At 37.7% G+C, this 20,774-nt stretch overlaps 2 protein-coding genes across 4 annotated transcripts; one reads left to right on the top strand and one right to left on the bottom strand.

The window, feature by feature from the left end:
* Positions 1-4,353: 4,353 nt before the first annotated feature.
* On the top strand, positions 4,354-14,304 carry LOC135580845 (uncharacterized). 3 transcript variants are annotated; one of them, XM_065155960.1, is made up of 8 exons: positions 4,357-4,544; positions 8,836-8,937; positions 11,357-11,431; positions 11,531-11,592; positions 11,719-11,808; positions 11,896-12,017; positions 13,278-13,332; positions 13,710-14,304. In XM_065155960.1, the coding sequence occupies exons 3-8, from the start codon at positions 11,365-11,367 to the stop codon at positions 13,914-13,916; spliced, it is 603 nt and encodes a 200-aa protein (XP_065012032.1). In that variant the 5' UTR covers positions 4,357-4,544; positions 8,836-8,937; positions 11,357-11,364; the 3' UTR covers positions 13,917-14,304. The 3 variants fall into 3 exon arrangements, with proteins under 3 accessions (XP_065012034.1, XP_065012032.1, XP_065012033.1); XM_065155962.1 differs by lacking the exon at positions 8,836-8,937 and having other exon boundaries at positions 4,354-4,544; positions 11,365-11,431; XM_065155961.1 differs by lacking the exon at positions 8,836-8,937.
* A 365-nt stretch (positions 14,305-14,669) lies between these two features.
* On the bottom strand, positions 14,670-19,038 carry LOC103989152 (uncharacterized). The gene is made up of 4 exons (XM_009407923.3): positions 18,794-19,038; positions 17,289-17,786; positions 16,789-16,947; positions 14,670-15,112 (listed from the first exon to the last, which is right to left on the bottom strand). The coding sequence occupies exons 1-4, from the start codon at positions 18,953-18,955 to the stop codon at positions 15,044-15,046; spliced, it is 888 nt and encodes a 295-aa protein (XP_009406198.1). The 5' UTR covers positions 18,956-19,038; the 3' UTR covers positions 14,670-15,043.
* Between the last annotated feature and the right edge of the window lie 1,736 nt (positions 19,039-20,774).

Raw genomic sequence — 20,774 nt, 5'->3', positions numbered from 1 at the left:
CTGTACCATGGTACTGTCATGCCCATAACTCTACTATTTGTCACTTCACATCTACATCCCTTTCTTCACGATCGGTAGATCTACCTCTATATTACTATGACACTCCTCTAAGTCCATCTCCATTCTACTTGATGCTTGATTTTATGTAGCTAAGTCCATTTGGACTCATCATTACTTCCTCGCCCTTTTGACCACCTACTTCAACATCGATATGTTCTCCGAGTAGTTTCCCTTGGTTGATGGAAATATGGACTATAACTCCCACATATGGCCTCCGCCATCATGTTGTAGGGCTTGTACCGATTCTATTCTCCTTTGTATCCTTGGTAGTAACGTTCGTTCACTCGGTCTTGTCTTCTGACTTATCGAACTTTCTTAAACAAATATAAGCTCTAGAGTAGTCCAATTCTCTAGCTGCTCTGATAATACCTCTGTACGATTAAGTGTCCCATATAAGACTCACTAGTACTTATACTCATAATTCTCTCTTAGCGGTACATAGCTCTCATATGCTGATGAGCAAGGCCTTAATCTGATATAAAATTTGATGCACATATGAAAGACTTGCCTCTATGGTAATATAGCATTCACTCCTTGAATACATAGCCCTTCTTTCTTTTATGTTATTCATGGAAGTGGAGCTCCTAATAACTTTCGATCATACCTTTGTATGATTAAGTCTCTTATGGGACTTGTCCTATGTATGTCGCATTGCCTCGAACTATTCCATGATAATCTGTTGTACCATGTCGGCTCCTAGTGACATCTTCATTACATTATAATCTTTGTGGGATGAACTCAGGCTGCAATTTCTCCATGTGTGGTCTTTACCAATATATCACAGGGCCTTTGTCATCTCCGATTGTGTTTGCTCCTTTACTAATCGATATTTATCCCACCTGCTTTTAGGTCACACTTGAATGAAGCACAACTCTAAAACAATTTATAGTCTACTAGCTCTCGAAGTCTACTGACTTCATTAAAATTGGTATGCTATTGGTTTGATCCTGGGCTCCTACCCTTAACACAATATCCATTATGCATTACTTCATTTGTGGTAACTCGAATGGTAGCACTACGATATATTCTTAAAGAGTACTTGCCTCCACATCCTCTTACCTCATGTCAAGGCCTTTTGACCCCATTTTTGTTTCTACAAGTTGAGTCGCCTTAGTTCCTTTATCAAATACTATCCCGAGATAAGGTGTATATGTCTCGAAGATCCTTTTAACTTTGGTATTGTGCAATATGAGTATGCTCCATCAGAACAAGGGACCCATTGAATGACATGATCTCGCTCTTGCCTTTGTAAGAGTTCATATCCTTTGACCTTTGTCAAAGGAAAACTTCGTACCTTCGTTCCATGTTTTGTCTTCTATATCAACTCCCTTCATACAGCTTGAGCACTTCACTAAGTTATATCAAGTTGCTCCGCTTCTCGGTTGTATTGAGTTGATGATGATGTTCACGCCTATCATGCTATGGGTTAGCCCTTTGTTAAGTCTGATATCTACATCGATTCTAAGTGTGTCTTTGTTTATTATTGGCTTAGGTAGCTCTCTGTCTTGATCTTACAATGTATCCACCAATGTATTATCTCGTGTGAGATCATGCAACGACTCCTTGTTGCTCACTCGGTCCATTGAGTTCTGTAGATTTGTTATCTTGAGGTATCACTTTTCAACATGTTACACATAATTCTCCCTCTAGAGAACTAAGACTTATCTCTTTTGGATATATATATCTTATTAAAGCAACCTTTTTTTTTTTCACATCATTTCATTTGAATTTATATGCATGGAACGACCATAAAAGCTAACTAAAATGGGATTGTCAAGTTTACTACGAGCCCTCTACATGTTGTGTAAAGTATGAATAAAATCGAATGACATGGATATACATAAGCATTACATCGAATACCTTATTTACAATTTTATCTGTGATAATAGGCCCCCCATGCCTATCTTAGGCACTCCTTCGCATGCAATGGGTCAGAGGACTACTGGATGGTGTTTTTGGCCAAGTATGATGAGCAAAAGAATGCGTTGCGGTCCATACTAACCTATGATGCAACTGCCGACACATGGGTCCACCTACTCAACATGGCATGGGACTATGACGAGCGTCGTGGGTTCACGTGCTGTGTGTATCACATCCTTGGTGGCTTCCATGGGTGTAGGCATAGTTCTCATCGAAAGCGAATGCATTCCATTGATAAAATCAATAACGTTAAAATATACGAGGTTAAATATCTTATTTTTATAACTACATGAATATCATTGTAAATTTTTTTAAGTCAAGAAGTCTTAACAGGATCTAATTACAAAGGTATGTAATTGCCCTTGCCAGGAGACCAAGAGTCTAGTCGTCAGAGTTCGATCGAATTGGATCTCGATCGAATTTTATTGATGGGCGTCATTCATCACCATATCTACTCGCCGTTTGTTGTTGCATCTTCTCTCAAGCAATAGGTAGAAAGCTTCTGGGGAGGCCAATCCGACATCTTCTTCTCTTCACAATAGCTCTCTCTCTCTCTCTCTCTCTCTCTCTCTCTCTCAAGCAAAACGTCAAACGTATCTGCGTAGGTCAGCCATCAATGCGCCTGCCTTCTCTCCACAGCTTTGTCCGTGGCCTCACTCGATGTCACTTCCTCGGCTTCGCATGTGGCTTCACTCAACATCGTGTATGCGGCCATGGTTTTGTCCAACCTTGTGGCCACAGTCTTCTCAGGCGTCCGTGGATTCTTCCATCACCCACGGCTTCATCGGCCACGGCGTCGGTCGTCGCCTACAACCTCGCTCATCCTCGACTTCCTTTGTCGTCCGTAACCTCGTCCGTCACTCGCAGCTTCCTTCGTCATCCACAGTCACCGTTGTCGCCCGCAACTTCATCTAAAGGCCCATCACATCCCTGAAGACAATTACGACATTCCTAGTCCGTCGTGTCTCCAGGACCATCGTGGTGTTACAAGCTCATCTCTGAGATGGCCATGACTTTTTACATCCGCTGGTCTTCGAGAAAACCATGACCTCGTCAATTAGTCCTCCTCATGTTAAAGTCATGCATGACATCCAAAGTCCAATTCACCTTCAAGAAGTTCGTTGCATCTACAAGATCGCCATGGCATCTCCGCGGCAACCATCTCATGACAGTCGCAAGCAATTCATATTGATATTAACTAATGCTCGTGCATGTCTCGTACGTTCAACCTCGGTGCCCTCATGCATAGACAACCTCGTTTATGGATGGTTCGAGGTTAGCACGTCCTCGTAGCTTTTGTATGTCTCATGTATCTAATACATCTAATGTAAGTAATTCAAATTGATATGACTCATATACTCTTATGTCATCTTTAGCTTCGATACATGGGCAATTTAAGTTGAGACATCATGACGCTCACATGCATCTCATGCATTGAACACACCTTATATGATGGTTCAAATCGGCATGACCCATTACCCTCATGTGTTCGATTTCTCTTATTAGGGTCATTCAAGTCGGCATGTCCCGATGTCGTCATGCATTGAAGGTTCAAGTTAGTATGTGCTGATGCTTTTACATATTTCTTGTGTTTAATACTTCGTAAGTGAGTAGTTTAAGTTAGCAAATCCCAACACCCTTCACTTATCTAATATGTTTTATGCTTCGGAATTTATGTTGGCATGCTTTGACACCCATCCATATTTTCTATATTTAATATTACTATATGCTAATAATTCGAACCCTCATAAGTCGATATGCCTTTATACCTTTCCATATAACATCCCTATGTTGGTATTTCACCTTATATGGGCTATTTAAATTGACATACTTCTATACTCTCATGCGTAATACTATTTCAAGTAAACATGTTCTATTCTTTCAAATTATATAGCTTGAGTGAGTAAAATAGATGAACATTACTTAATCGTTTTTGGTATTGACTATAGTATCGATGAGCCTCGTATTCGATCGAACTCATATGACTTACATAATCATTAGCGGTCCAGACACATTAGCGATCATTATCACCTTTTCTTTACACACAATATTTTGTTGTTAATATAATTTTACTCAAATTTAAAGACATTGAAAATGATAACAATAATATTTCAAAATATAATTGAAGTTTATGTTTGCATGCTTAATCAAGTGAAATTAGTGGCATAAGGTGATGATCAATCCTGCAATATGGCAGCCAAATTCAAAGGGACATTCTACTGACAAGAGTGACTGAATCCGCCCGTTGACTCGTAGGTGGGTGATTCGGTCAATCTACGTAGTTTTGACCAATCCGAAGCGGAGTGGGCTCACACTCAACGATGAAATGTCGACGAATACGCGTCCATCGACTTCGGACACTACTTGCCTAATTCGGAGATGGTCGACGGAGGGCTTCGCTGCTTCCGCTGAGTCGCCAAGGAGAGCGGGCGATCCTAAGGTTCCCTGCTCGAGAGCTCCTGAGGTTTATTCTCCCCGTCTCTTGTTCCCCACCGAGCCCTAATTCTTCTGGACGTTTGTGGGTGACCTCGACGCCGGGGCATCCCATACTGCCGTGGGATAAGGCGAGTTCTCTTCGCCTCTGCTTTATCTATTTTCGTCCAATTTCCTATGGTAGCGTATCTCGTTGGTGTCTTGGCTTCTGTCTTCTATTTCTTGGCACCAAGTTGGAAAGTAGAAACCCTGGGATTTCACGGTGATTGTTGAAGGGCAGAGATCACGTGTCAGTTCGGGAGACCCTTTCGTGCTCCAAGATCAGATTTTTGGTCCTAGAACAGGTTCCATTTAGGGTTGATTTGGTCGAATGCTTTGATGTTTCTAGGCTCCTGTCCTTCCTGTTCCTTCTTTTTTTGTTCTTTTCCCCTCTTTTTCATGCATGATGGTCATTGCTCTCTCTTTTTTTCGCCTTTTATTGTATAAGACAAGATGCTGTTGTGCCTTTGTTGGGACATATGGCCATGGTTATCACAATCGGACCAGAAAGCGGCCATCTAAGCTCCTGCTCACTGGTCGGTGGGTCAATTAGTCAGATAAAATATCTAATTAAAAATATTTTAAAGATATAAATTAATTTAAAGTAAAATTTTTAAATATTAAAAATAATGAAAAAAAATCTTAGACAAATGAAAACAAAATTTCAGTCATATAAAATATGATAAAAATGATAATATGAACCAATATTATAAACATAAAGTATGTTAATGTAATTAATTTAATTCAACCCGGAATAAATTGTTCAACAATACAAAAGAAATTGTTTATCCAATATTGTTGTCGACCGAAATGGCAGTCACATGTAAACTTCTCAGAGATAGAAATGGATAATTTTCTAGTCATTAAAATATCATTCAGTAGTTCTACCCCAAAGAGTCCATTTTGTATCATATTCTGAATTTTTAAACTTATTTTTCATTTGTTGCACATTTTGATGATCAGAAAGGGAAGATGTGAAGAGAAGATATGTGAGACAAGGGGTGGAGAGAGAACAATGGTCGGAGGGAGATGAGAAGGCAAAGGAGAGATGGTCAGAGGAAGAGAGGATGATCAAAATGAGAGAAGCGATTGCATGAGAAATGCCACTTACTTTTCTACTCTAAGCTTAATCTCAAACTTGACAAAAAAATGTTCTTTTAAATAAATAATAAAGAAGATTTAAGTTAAGAGTATTTAAGTAAGCTTAGCAATATTATAAAATCAGAGTGATTTTGTTGAACTCGGTCAGATCATGTGGGTTATCCAAAAATCAATCTAGTCAACTGGTTCATTCAGGTTTTTTAACGTAACTAATCCAATAAATGAATCAGACTGACCAATGATTCGATTCTTAATTTTTTCGGTTCGACCATCCAGTTCAATCTAATCCAGATAACTCAAAATTTCTCTCGGGTTTTAACACTAGAAAATATCTAATGCTCTAACTAATTGGTAGTGTGACATTCCCTCGTTGCTTCATTGTTTCAGCACGAGAAAACGACTTGAATTTGTTGTTCTTAGATGGATTTTTTATTCAAGGCTCACTTTTAAGATTGATTATATTTACTTCCATCAAGAATTAGATGCTAGGGTTTGCTCGACCACCTCTTCGAGTGCGTAGGCTAGTAGCATTGCGACCATGAGCATCCCGAGCAATAGGACCATTGTTCTCTTGAATTGGTTTCATTACTCTAATAATATGTCAAAAGATGATTTAATTATTGGTTAAAATCAATTCTAGGACCCAGAGACCTACAAGTCCTAAACCATGCTCTGATACCATAAAAAGATGTCACATCTTAGATTTTTTTTTTTCATAGGATCATAACATTTTTCCATAGGTACATCAAGAACCAAATAAATAAATATCATTTTATTGATATGTATAAATTGTAAATGTCTATTACAAAGAACCAAATAAATAAATATCACTTTATTGATATGTATAAATTGTAAATGTCTATTACAATTCATTTGTTTATCAAAATATAAGTCAAAAGTAGCCATAGGTTTTATTGAGAAACATAATGATATCAACCTAAAAATAAAACTCAATTGACTCTACTTAATGGTAGAGGAAGGTTTGCTCTCAACTGGAATCCGATCTAATGCTATTGGGAATATGCTTTGAAAAAAAAAAAAAAAATTGAGCAATGTTGAGTGGGAACCCCTTAAATCGTCTGTAAAATAAATACATATCTAAAGTCAATCATCCCATTGGTGTATATTAAATGTCCGAAGGAGTACTCCCCTAATAGCGGATGAAGCAATGTTTGAAATATCGTACCGTACCGACGTTTCGACATTCGCTAGGTACGGTACGATACAGTATACCGAGCGGTATATCGTTATATATATATATATATATATGTACTGTCCGATAACAAGCGGTTCGTGTACCGGTCAACTGACGGACCGGTATGTACCGCCCGGTACGAGTGGTATTATTCGAAACTGCATACCTTGTGATGAAGGGATTGTATCCTACATGATAAGTTTATGTTCTCCCCGATAACGGATGGAGACAAACTCATATCGCACTTCGAACAACAGATAGAGTTGTGTCCCTAACCTATCAAAGTGGGGATATGTTCCTCTCAATAGCAGATGGAGGAATCATCCAACTGTCACGTCTAATAGCTCGCTAATCCCCGAAGGGAATCGTCTTACCTGCCCTTGGCAAGGAAACAAAATTATCTCATACTAGTCATGTCCATATTGGGATGAAATAATTTATTGAAATATCTTAATTTATCTTTCAAACATCACTAATGTCAAATAATATCAATTAGCCTGCAATTGACTTGAATCTTAGCTCAATTGGTCTAAATGAACTCGATTTAACTAGAACCTAACTGATCTGATCTTTAATCCTCATTTAATCGGTCTGAAACTACTTTAGATTAGCATAATTTGGATTAGATTGAGTTTAATTTAGGTTAAACAGACTTAAATAAATCAAATCGGTTTGGAATCATCCTAAATTGATCAAATCTGATTTGGTTTAATCAATGTTTGGGCCCAGATTTAACAAAGTAAGGGCAATGAGCTAGATTGCATAGCACTAGGCTAGGTTGAGCCAGCCCATGTATTAGTCATGTGCACTACATATGATTGTGCATTGCATTGTACTAGGCTGGGCAACCTATAGCCCATGGATAGGTTATACGCACTGCACATGACTGCCAGTGTTGGGTGGGCCGAGCTAACCTACGGGCTAGGGCCTGACCTATTGGTTGGGCTTAGTTTGTTGGTTGGGCCTAGTTTGTGAATTGGGCCTGGCCTACTAGTTGATTTCAGCCTAAATCCCAACAAATTCTTTCAATTTTGAATTATAGTATCATGGAATTATAATCAAAACATCGAGTCATTAAAATATAATAAACAATAGTATATTAATAAGATGAAAATGCATAAGGGAGGAAATAACATTTTTAATCAACTAGTGTATAAGTATATAGAAATCAAGTATTACAACTAACATTGTGCATGCAAGATAAAAATTTTAGAAACTACATATATAATGAATAATTACATGTTTTAATCCAAAAATAAAATTTTAAACATATGAAGGAATAAAAGAAAATTTTAGAAGCTGCATATAGTATGAATAATTATAACATGTTTTAATCCAAAAATAAAATTTTAAACATGTAAAGGAATAAAAAAAAATTTAAAACTGCATATAGCATGAATAATTACAACATGTTTTAGTCCAAAAATAAAATTTTAAACATTTAAAGAAATATAAGAAAATATTTATCTTTCAAGAAAAGTTAGAGAATCTGCCTCTTCTAAGTAGGATGCAACTCCACATTCCTCTCGTTGCTAGGCTTAGTTTAGTAAGAAATGAAAAAGAGGAATCCATTCCCTTAAATAGGAGAAAGTGAGCCCTCCATCCAAGGTAATAATTTTTTATTTTATTTTTGTATTTATTTAGTCTTAATTTTTATTTAATTTATTGACAAAAAAAATATCACTCAACTTGGAATGTTGAATATTTATTTCCTAAATTTTATTAACAAGAAAGGAAATCAAATAATTATGCTTAAATTGGGGGGATTTAATTATAAAAAGTTTCAAGATGGCTATGCTTATACTAACTTGTTTTGTAATAGATATACGATGATCCTTGAAATTTAATCCTCTTAAATATTTGTTTCATAATTCAAATACCAAAATCCGTTCCTTGATTAATTATCATTATCTGCTCTAATCTTGCATGCCGTTATAAGGAATATATCTCAGCAATTAATATATATTTCCTACTTTTGTACGCGTAACAAGAAATAGCATATTTACTTTTAATTAAAAATAAAATTTGAAATGGAAATAAACCTTCATACCTTATTAGAGATTCACCTTATCCCCTTTATAAACCAGGTGGACTCCTCAATTTTTCATCTTAAATCTTAATCTTAGCCAAGGAGGGGTTCGAACTGCGAAAAGGATTAGAGGAGATTGTCACCCTTAAGAAAATTCTAGGTTAGTTCACCTTTTTCTTTAAATTTAAATTTTAAAATATTTGTTCGATGTTTTAAATATTTAATATTTTTAGAAAAATCTGATATTAATTAATTTTATATTTTCAATGTAAAAGAAAAATGATGCATGCTTTAGATTTCACGATTATTAATGCTTAACTAATTGTTTTGTTAATGATTGTCATGATATTCATGTCTTCATGTATTAACATAGATTAGTTGTTAATGTTAATTTAATTATTTTGAATCATGACATAAAATTAGTAAACCATATTTGATGATTTTCATGTCCTTATGTATTAATTTAGATTATTTATTAATGTTAGTTTAATTGTTCTAAAATTTTGTATCATGACAAAAAATAGTTAATCATATCTTAAAATTTGCATGTGTTCAAAACATATTTAATAATGTTTGTCTTCATGTAATAGATTAGATTACTTGAAAAAATATGTTCGAATTTAATTATGAGTGTGACTATTGGTAAATTGGACTAGAGTTTTAGCTTGGACCTTATCTGACTTGGGTTGAACCAATCGGTTGGGGAATATACAGGGTGAGTCCAACTCGACCTTCACCAATACAGTGGCCCAGCGAGGCCCGACACCCTCAGCACGTGCAAACCTCTGTGACCTAGATCGTGTGGCCTAAGTGGTTGGGTGCTTGCCTGCGAATGACCTTGTGTAATCGCATCTAAGCTGAGCGCCAGTTTAAATCGGTTCAAGGTAATTTCAGGTCAGTTTAATCCGGTTCAGGATGATTTTGGACCATTTGAAGCCGGTTTAGTGTAACTCTCGATCAATTTATTCGGTTTGGGGTGCTTCCAATGGGATCATGTTTTAGACTGGTTTAGTCCAGTTCAAATCGGTTTTGGTTGATCAGATAATTTAAGCCAGTTCAAGTTGGTTCAGCTTAGGTTCAGGTCAATCTTGGGCTAGTGAGCTCGATACCCTTCTATCCCCTAGTCTAGTGAATTTAGGGGATTTTATTTGATGTTGTATGATAAATTTTGTGATTAATGGATTTTTAAGTTAAATCATTAATTAAGATTGAGTTTGATATTTTAATGAATAGTTTTAATATGATTTTTACCATATGTATGACATATATGTGGTGATAGTGAGCGATTCAAAGTAGGCAAGTTATCGCGACCCATGAAGGGAGCTATAAGCCAACCATAATTCGTAGCCACCACGGGATCGTGTCTTTAATGTCATATAGAAAACATGATATGCCATTACATTTTCGACATATATCTAAATGTCTTCTTGAATGCATTAATGGATAAATAAAATTACAATGTTAAATATGTCATATGAGGGTAGGCGGACTAGTATTAGTAAAGTGATTTTTTTTCGAGGGTTCGCATATTATCAGACGTGATGGTCGGACAGTTCTTCCATGTATTGTTATAAGAAATTTGTTCATACTATGATAGGTGAGAGACACTACTCCATTTACTTTAGGGAATACGATATGATTTTCTCCAATAGTTGAAAAATTAAAAGAATTAGTTCATGGAGTAAAACCTCTCCATCCACTATTGGGGAGTGTACCATGCCAATATGATAATGGACCTGTTATGTGCAAGATAATTTTATTTGTTCGCTGCGTGACTTCGTTTATATTGTCTTAAATCACTTGTTGCTTCAATTAGAATATCGAAAATTTCTACTCAGCATGATTGCTTAAATGTTTTTGTTAACATTTATTTTTAAAGCAGTATTTTGATGGTGACATTGGAGACTCGGGTGGACAAGGCTTTCTATCTGGCTAGATAGCACCACCAGGAATTTCTAGCTTTTGTGATACCTAGTTCAAGCTAATAGAACTTGTTAGTTGCTTTTCAGACAATTTTTATATCTCGAATAAGACATGAAATTGAATGTTGAAAAATTGAATTAGTTAATAATTACTCTGGACAGTTGTCTTTTGAATGATGGTCACAATCTGAGTTGTGTTGTAACAAAATTCAAAAGAAGAAATATCAGGATGTGACATTAAGACTCTCCAGCTTGGTGTTGATAAAGCTTTTCCAGAACTGTAGTTCTCATGTGATCTGGATGATGGGGCTGCAAGGATTTAAGTATGCAATCAGTTTGTCCTTGCATTCTCATGGCTCTCACTAATGACTAAGTAGGCCACATGTTTGGTGATGTTGAGCACATAATTTATGTCTTCCTGGTGAAACATCTTGACATCTTAGTCAGTATAGAGTTAGGTGCATAGTATTATTCTTCTTTTTATCTATAGTGGGATGATACTTCGTAGACTTGCAATGAGGGCAAACATTGGATACCATACTAATCTTTCTTATGAGAGTGCCCATGTCAGGAAGGAAAATGTATTAGTGCTTTTGATATAGTATTCTTGATTTTCTTTTTAATTTAGTGTTACTGATAAGATTTATTTTATTTAAGACTTTCAGATGGAAACTAAACCACTAACAGCTGAAGCAATTGCCCTGACTGAGAAAAAGATGGATATGACCTTAGGTATATTTGTACTTCCATCATTTACATCAGTATTTCTAGCTGACATGAAAAAATATGTTCATTGTTTCCATTGTAATTGAATAACTTTTCTGCTTATAGATGATATCATTAAAATGTCCAAGAAAAATACGTCGAAGGGGAGAAGACCTATGAGGATGCCGGTAAGGAAGTTAATAGAGTATGATGAGTTACTTTTGATTTGTTGTTATTTGACAATATATTAAGTTAATACAGTGTTGCATATCAAATTATTTAAATATTGCAGCTAAGCTTGTTTGCTTTTTTAGATTAAGAGCCAAGGCTTTCAAAATGGCAACCGTTCCCAGAATAATGCCAAAGTTCAGCAGTTCATGGAATCTAGGTCATCAATTAGGCAGGTAATTTAATTTCCCCTCATCTTTTAACGTGCAGCATACCTACTTCTATTTCATGTCTTCAATCTCCTTTACCTGCTCAATGTACAGGGTTTTCTTGCACAGAGAAGATCAAATTTTCATGGGAATCAGTTTCAGATGACAACAGAGATTGCAAGGAAGGTTTCTGCAATGCCTATTCGCAACAGGCTAGTGAATCAGAGCCAGCCAAGGTATTTTATTTCTATTCATTTCTATATCCTTCTTATAAAGGCATGGCTTTACTGAATAGTATTTTCTTAAGAATTTTCAAAACTGTATCTTCACAGGTAAACTATGGTTCTTTTGCATGAAAGATAAATTTTTTTTGCATGCACGCTATTCTATCACTGGGATTTTTGTGGACAACTGAGCTGTTAGATGGGTGATATAAGCACTTAATTCTGTCACTGCGATTTTAGTGGGCAACTTAACTGTTAGATGGGTGATATAAGCAGTTAACATAGACATGAGTACAGCCATCATATACTTTGGACATTCGACTTTTGCTTACTACGGAAGATGAGATTTGCTGTCATTGCCCTATTTTATATTCTGGCCTGTGGCGTGGCACTAATCTGAGCATTCTGATGCATTGGTATTGCCTTTAGGAAGAATGAAGGTCTCACAGTTGTCTATGAACAAGAAACCACAAGTAGTGCAACAATGAATCCTATTGAGAGTTTGATCCTGACTTTTGTTGCTATCCATGGTGCATTTCAACTAATAAGTTTCATGTGATGTCAAGAAAGAGAATGCTTGCTTTGCACCTTAGAAGATTCCTTGGATTTCTTTCTAGAGCCAGTTGAATTGATATGCAATTGAATACATAACTTGTACCAGGAGAACACCATGTGTATATTGTTTTTTGAAGTATAGCTGTCATTCTTGTCCCATGTTCAAGCTTTCTATAGGGCTTGGTAGTTCCATACAGACGAGTAATATCTGGAGGAGGTTATTGGTAGTTGATGTGTTCTTCGGATTGCCAAAAATATTAGCTGTTCAGTAAGTTGTGGTGGAAGTGCTGGCAGATCCAAGGAAGAGCCTGATATGCGTGGAAAGTAGTTTATAACTGTTGTAGGTCACTTAAATCAATTGGTATTATTGGACCTTTTTTGGTTTGTGGAATTGAGCAACTTGAGAACAATAGCAGGAATTTTATAGTTTGCAGACAGCTGCAATGAAAAAGGTCACAGTTCCATTTGCAAACCTCTTTACAGCTGCCATTTTGTGATAATAAATATTGGATCTACAGTAGTGACCATGTTCTGGATAACTATGGTTTCCACCCATCTAGCATTTGTTACATTGTTTACAGTCATACTTAGTATTAAAAGCTACATACTTTTATTATTTGATGGTAAGTTCTTCTCAGAGTTATTCAGTTCATTCTTTTGCTGTAGGCTTAATTTCATCGTGTATTGCCTTGCACTGATGATTCGTGATTGTTGCAGGGCTGTTACTTCAGCGCAAAGGCAGGCTGCTGATGGTAGCTTCGCAGGAAAGAAGGTTAATATGAAATTTCTTCATCTATGGCTAGCTATGCAAACTACTGGAGAATATGTCTATCTTTTGGCGTCTGAATTTTATTTGGTAGCTAAGCAAGCTGACATTTAGCTAAAATCTTTTATTGCCATATTGACGTTTAGCATAGCATATGCCAACATACCCTCTCCTTCATCATATATGTTCCCAATATGCAATTGATTATTGATAGTGTAGAAATTAATCTTAAGATTTCAGAGCATGCATCGTTCTGAGTGTTTTGGTTTAGGTTGAATTATTCCTCATAAACAACTTGAGATATGTCTATAATCCAATTGTCCTGGTCATTTGCTGCTTGAATTCATTTCATTTTCTGCTTCCTGATGTATTATTACATGCAGGATAAGGTGGTAACCGAGCAGAAGCCGGAGACCATGGATGCACTTTTTGCAAATATGAAGAAGCAGAGGATGATGATGATCACCCAGCAGGCAAAGCAGTCTAATGGTGATCGGACCGCCCAAAGGCACAGTATCTCACACCATCATCGTGGTAGAGGTGGAGCACGGAGGGGCTCCTCTCATTGGAGTGGCAACTTTCGCAAGTGAGATATAGATCAGCGCATATCAGTTTCCACATATCCAACCTTTTTCCCTCGTTCTTGGAGTGATTATTATGTGATTGAACTCACTACAGTGTAGACAGTTCCATTTCTCTTTAAACAACTCTGGTGTCAATCTTTCTTGGCTACGGATAAAATTCGCAGTTGGATGGTGAAAGCCTTGTGGTTGTATCAGCTCGGTGTTATGATGTATCGAGTTCCTTGCCTAGAGTTGCCTAAGCAGGGAGGGAAAAAAAAGATGGCAAGCAGCAGTCCTGTCGATTGCTCCTTCCTTGTTTATGACAAAGGCAGTAAAGGTTCAAGATTTAAAGATGCTATGTTATGAATCTTCGATATCTTTATTGCAATGGAAAGCTTGTTTTGGATTGCTAGTGTGGGATGGTGTTGCTTGTGTCTGATTCTGTAACATGGATGCTTCATGTCAAAACCTAAATGCTTTAGAGCAAGAAGCAGGCATTAGGTTAAGCTGATGCTGAACGAGTCCAGATTAAGACTTTCTCGAGGTTCAGAATTAAATTCCATCGTCACTTATCATTTGCCAAGCAAGGTTGCGAATTAGATGAAACGTGTGCCAGTTGACCAGCTTACATAATTCTCTATAGATAAAGATTTCTGCGAGGTTCTGAGATAGACTCAATGAAGTTCCAGATTTTGATTTCAACTCTGTTCCAGGCATCTGATGTTTCAAGTCTAGAAAGGAGATGCAAGAAGCAACATCGCTAGAGGTTAGTCATCTTCATCACAGAATTTGGTGCGGGATCGAATGCATGAATAAATATTTGATAATGTGATAATACAGCAAGTAGAATACAAAATTCTTTTTATTCAAACTACTGTACAGAACTGAGCTACAACTTCAATTTTACCTATATAGGCTGTTATTGCATTGCATCACAGAAGATAACCCAGTGGATGGTGATCAATAATTTCCTTGTGTAAAGCAGAGATATCCGTCATCCATATTGCTATTGACCTTGTCTATCGTGGCCCATTTGTTCTTATCACTTCCAAAAGCATCCTTCAAGACGAGGGAGAAAGTGTGAGCTGCTAACGACTTCAACATCTTGCCTAGTTCGACGTTTGCATTGATATGTTTGGTTTTGAAGCCTCACACTATTCGGTCTTCGCAAACCTTCCACGAACTCTGGGTTGACTGTCTGCAAGAGCCTTCCTGCAAGCATACTGCAAAACACCAAAGAGTTTATCAATCTCTAGAACCTGTGATTTAGTCAAAAGATGCAAATGAAAACTAGTATGAATTTATCTCATGCATTTATTTTAACATCTTAGCAGACTCGTTCATTCAGCTACCGTTATCTGCAGCTTCCTTCTCCATGATTATGAATTCATTCATCATGATAGAAAATTACATCATCAGTGAAGAACCTAAGTCTTCAGAATCAGGAAAAGTTTTGGAATTTGAGGAGTCAAAGAATCAATTTGAACAGTTGACTTGACGCACGAGCAAAACAACACAAAAGATGACGATTCACATTTCATGAGTTCATTATCATCTTTATGAGAATGTGGTCTCTGGCAACATATTAATAGGTATAGTCTACATATCTGGGTCAAAGTATCTAAGACAATTCCAAAAACATCAAAGTAAAATTCTGATCACCATTTATCCATCTTCATGAGATATGGAATTATGGCACTTAAAGCTTTCTGCAGCTTTCAAATTATGTCCCATGTCTCAGGGTGAACTCTATTCATTTATGTGCAAATTAAATAGTAGAAGTGATGCTTATTGTGGCAAATTACAAGAAGAGGAGCATGATTTTCTCCAGGAGCTCTACAGTTCAATGAAAGAAAAGTTGACCATGTTGGGGTACTGGAATCAGCCAAAAAACTCAAAGGTTACGACATTTGGAGATATCAATTAACACATAAATCATCAGTAGTTTTTGAGGAATAAATATATACTTTGGATATCTAAGCATAGTTCAATTCCAGAAATAATTCAGGTACTGGCAGAACAAGCACAAATTCTCTTTTTCGCCTGGTGATATAAGAACATAAAATCATGCCTAAAAGGGAAACTTCATATTCTTGGTTTATTAACATGTTATGTTTTCTTCAAAGAACAAAATATGCTTTAAAAAACATGACAGCTGATAGCCATTGGATCAGATCTCTAGAAAAGAAGGTTATGGGACTTCAAAAGGGAGAGGGAAAAGGAATAATAGAAGCCTTTGAGTCAAGATCATGGGCAACTATCTTTTTGCGAAGATGACAAACTTGATTGTAGTTCTTTCTCACACAAAAATGACAATGCAGTCCATCATGAGAAACTTCTTGTTGAAAAACCAGCATGCTATAACTAAATAACAAAGATGACGAACGTAATTGGTTTCAGACATAAATTGAACATGAGCTTATTTGAAGTAAGTTTAAGCAACTAATGGCTCCACGGACACTTAAAAAGTGAACATTACATGAGTTTCAGGAGTTGTCAGTAAATATTAAGATTTTCATGAATTTTAAAGAAAAGTTTCTTTCTCAGATCACGAGGTTCTTTTGCAATTTAGGCAAGGGCAACTTATTTTGTGTAAGTTGCAGATGGACTGGAATCTTTGCCTACTGGAGACTATGCTGGAGAACACACATATCTTTTGCAGTAGAGATTAGCTAGGGTTATGTCTCCTTCAGGCCTTTAACAAGGTTCAGATTCTTTTTCTCTATATATTAGAGTTCCAGTTTCTCGTCACCTCTGAAGTGTAATCCAGGTTGACTGACTGAAAGGGAACATGTTATTACTTGCTACTCATCAGTATGGACCACGATCACCCATTGTGCTTGAGATTTTACTTCAAAGAAAGGAACAATATGGAAATAAAACTCAACCGAGTACTTACTTTGATTTTTCTGCCAAAGTTTCTCTTGCTCTTCTTCTCTCTGTACCTGGAAAGTTTTTGCTGTCGTTCAGTCTTAACATCACTGATGGTTAGGAGCTGTTCAAAGGAAGAGCAAACAGCGGTTGTATTCCCAATGCTTGTGTTATTCTTGCCAAGATTCTGCCATAAAAAAATTAAGAATCAATGATCTTCTGTAGAAAATACCAGGCATTTCAAAACATACCAGTATATCTTGCATCAAGACAAAAGGAAATCTAGCTGTGAACTACCAGCCATATAGTAGGATGCGGACAGGTGCATCAGAGGTTTGCATATAAGTAATATATCTTGGTGAACCCACATTATTATCAGAAAAGTTCTCTAGGTTAAAAAGTCACATCAAGTTTCCAAAAAAAAAAGTCTATATACTGTCTCAGTTGTAATTTTACCCAAATTGAAGAAAGAATTTGCAAACTAGAAGTAACACAAAAGAAAAGCAACAAGAAAGAAGTTTACTCTACCTGAATATCTCCCTCGCTATACGCTCTCCTCAAACCTAAAATTGCAGCTTCAAAATCCAATCCTTGGAAATCAAGGAAGTCTGGTCTCCTAGTACCCCCAGGGATCCATTCCACTGAACTTAAACACCCAGAGCTAACACTTTTCTGCATTGATCCTTCTGCATAGCTAAGCTTCTCAGAAAGTGGAACTTCGTCCATTTGCACTGCAGGAATCTTGACATCTAAGAGTTCAGAAATTGAATCTTCAATCTCTGACTCCTCTAGAAGGTCTTTCTTGCACTCATAAAATATGTCATTGAGATGATCAGTTTGGATTGACTCTATATCTGCAACCTTTATTGTTTCTGTCATGACATCACCTCCAACAGATATAATGGCAGCTGTCACAGGATCAAGTTCAAGAGATGGCACTTCTAGAATTGGTTCTGGAGCTTTGAAAAGATCTCCTTCTCCTCCCATATCATATTCTGATACAGCACAAGTTTGTACCATGTTTCCCTATGAAAAAAAAGAAAGTTCACAAGTTAGAAGAAAAAAAATTTCTGATCACAATTAGAAACATGATTGTTCTTCAATCCCAGGTACCTTTCTGCTGATTTTTGTGACAGGTATTTTTCAATGATAAATTAAACAAGACACTGAATTAATCAGCTTTTGAATAGATATTAACATACAGAGATGAAGACCTGATCTTCTTGCTGCTCAGACTTTTTTAACTCTCAAGTGCACTATTTCATCCAGAATAAATGCATTTACCACTATACAACGAATACTTCTCGAGAGTGTTCAGATTAAAATTGGCTAAACTCTTGAAGGTGTCAGATAGAGAAACTGATTACAAGTGCTTACTATTGGCAGTGACAGTCTTGGATATTAAATCACTAGAAGAATTCTTAAGAGTTTTTTGTTTCTAGTTGACAATTTATGGACTTGGATGCTAGACTAAGAATACCAATAGCAGAATGGTTCATAGGTTTTGCTTCTAGGTGAAATTTACTAGCTAGAGTGTCTCACCTGGGAATTGGCAAAACAAAAATCAACTCAGGCCTCTCGATCAGGAAAAAGAAACCCTAAAAATTGTTTTTTTTTTCTTTCCAAAAAGCCTAAAGTGTATGTATTAATACAAAACGATCCTAAGAAGTATTCTGGCCATTCCAACCACATAATCCAGATTGGAGTCACTAAATCTGTAATTGTCACTTTACCATGGCAGCCACAACGACATATCCTTCTTCTGTTCTCCTCTTTTCTCTTTCATTTTGCTTAACAAGAAACCTCACCTCCGAAATAAAGGAAAAAAAACAATTTTGTTTAGCTTCAAAGTGAAAATTAACTACAAAGTTCGCTCGTATGATCTAAACAACCAACGATTTGGCCGCTTTCCTCCACCTTTCCCTATCCCTCCTAATCCGATTGATCGATCGATCCCAATCGCTCCAGACCTCAACAATTCCTTCCAACCCAACTGGCTACGGCGATTAAACCAGGGAGCGGGGCAAAATTACCATGCTGAGCCCGCCGCCCGCTGCCCCGACGTGGAAGCCGGAGATGAAGCCGTCGTCGGGGAGCGGGAGGTGGGAGTAGTGGCCATGATAGCTGCCGACCGCCACTTCCTGCAAGAATCCGTGCGAGAAGGATGGCAGCTCAAGCTCTGCCTCGGCGTACATCTCAATCGTAGCAGCAGCTCTTCGTGACTACTCCCGTGAAACCGAAGAGAGACCACGGAGAGGAATACCAAAAATCGAAGGCAGGGGAAGACGGTCAATTTATAGAGCGGACGGAGTTTGGTGTTTGGGCCGTCCCACTTGGTGATGCTTTGTCAGTATCTTTATGCTGTCGCTTACACACATTGGGTGGCGGAGTAGCATCAGATGTCCACGCGGGACCGCCGGACAGCATTGCCCATGCAATCATCATCACGCGCCGTTCCGTCCCAGAAGAGCTAAAGAACCAAAAAGTGCCCACAAGATTAGTCTACTCAATAATGGAGCTGAGCACAATGGCAATGGAAGGAACACAGAAAAGAATCCACTAGCTTAGTTTAATCCATCATTGAGAGATCACTGAATTCGATACGAGTAGCTGTTGGAAGCACTGCCTGCTAGAATAGTTTTGCCACCACAAGGCTGCCTCATCGATGGTGGTTGCAGAGTTCAATCATACAGTAAGGACGGAGACCAGAAACAGTGATGCGTTTGAGGTTTTGTTCTTCCACTTATGTCCTTACAATTGACCCTCCAAGCTTCATTTGGGGAAGATAAATTGCTACCTGTGCTGTCAGTATCATGCATTTGGTCATCTAACATCATCACCTCAGCAACATCTGAAGAGAGAATTGACTAGTGTCTCGAATCAGATGCTCCAAACTTGTGATCGATCTGATCCACCTTATCATCCCAGATGTACACATCGTCTGTTTACTTGGCTTGACATGCAGATTTATTTAGTTTGAAATGAGAACCGCAAAAGATAGCTGACAGAGCACCATCTCCTGACATAATCCAGGTTATTATCTTAGCTAAGATCATATTAGTACTTAAATATTGCCGACAATGAGATGTTTGTAGGATCCTAATTCCTAATCGAGTCCACTTCGGTGCTAAACTACTGTGGAAGGAATAAAGTAGGCTTAATGCTAACAAGAAGAGTAGGGCCATGGAATCGACGGCTGAGGCAAGAAATGGCCAGGGGACATGCAGCTACAAAAGAGTGACTGTGGAAAGCTCCAAGCCAACAGATGTGCAACGCTAGAAAGCAGAAGATGGACAAAAAGCAGGCACATCCTGTCCTCCAATTCGTCCAAAAGATTCAGATTCTTCCTCCAATATGGTCGTGTGAGGCCAGTGGCTTCACGTGCTTCCCCTCCATGGATGGACGGGTAAAGCAGCACCCAAATGGTAAGAACAGTGCGTTCACTGGGAACCAACAACCGCTTTCATGATTGTCTTGGTTGCTGGTTTTAGCTTTGTTGCAGTTGCCCATGGCTTGTTGGGTTGGCGATCAAAAAGGAAGAGGACAAAGGTGGTCATGAGTGGAGGAAAACATAAAAAGGAAGAAGACAAAGGTCGTGAGCTCATGAAGGAAAAGGGTGGACGACAGAAGTGGGAATCTAACAGGGCAGGCCACTTTAAGATAAGCTGTGATGGGCGACAGGGACAACACCAGAGACGTGAGGGAACGGTGCCATCAAACATGCGCCGTATGGAGGTGTGCTCTCGACTTCATCTGCATACTTCTCATCAAACATGCGCCGTATTAATTAGATGAATACTTTTCGACGCTGGTGTAGCTTCCTCTTTCGCTTTCTCAGAGTGCGCCATCGACAGCTCCACTGTTCTTTGGAAGCATAAGTTGCAGAGATGCCAGGGAGAGCTGTGGCCCCAACACGACAACGATCGAACAGCTTTGTGGCAGAAGAACCCATCGCCTTCTTCTTGAATAGGTGACAACAGCTGGAGAGGCTTTTTATCTCTTTGGGTGGACTCT

Source organism: Musa acuminata, chromosome BXJ3-6 (genome assembly GCF_036884655.1).
Source record: "Musa acuminata AAA Group cultivar baxijiao chromosome BXJ3-6, Cavendish_Baxijiao_AAA, whole genome shotgun sequence".
NCBI classification, from domain to species: Eukaryota; Viridiplantae; Streptophyta; class Magnoliopsida; order Zingiberales; family Musaceae; genus Musa; species Musa acuminata.
This window is presented reverse-complemented; position numbering and strand designations above follow the sequence as displayed.

Bases quoted from the DNA above. Each gene is read 5' to 3' on its own strand.
- LOC135580845 (XM_065155962.1), top strand. From the start codon at position 11,365: ATGGAAACTAAACCACTAACAGCTGAAGCAATTGCCCTGACTGAGAAA. The intron at 11,432-11,530 runs GTATATTTGTAC...TTCTGCTTATAG, and splicing joins AAAGATGGATATGACCTTAG to ATGATATCATTAAAATGTCC. The intron at 13,333-13,709 runs GTTAATATGAAA...TATTACATGCAG, and splicing joins GTAGCTTCGCAGGAAAGAAG to GATAAGGTGGTAACCGAGCA.
- LOC103989152 (XM_009407923.3), bottom strand. From the start codon at position 18,955: ATGTACGCCGAGGCAGAGCTTGAGCTGCCATCCTTCTCGCACGGATTC. The intron at 16,948-17,288 runs GTAGAGTAAACT...TTTTTATGGCAG, and splicing joins ATAGCGAGGGAGATATTCAG to AATCTTGGCAAGAATAACAC. The intron at 15,113-16,788 runs GTAAGTACTCGG...GGTGTTTTGCAG, and splicing joins ACTTTGGCAGAAAAATCAAA to TATGCTTGCAGGAAGGCTCT.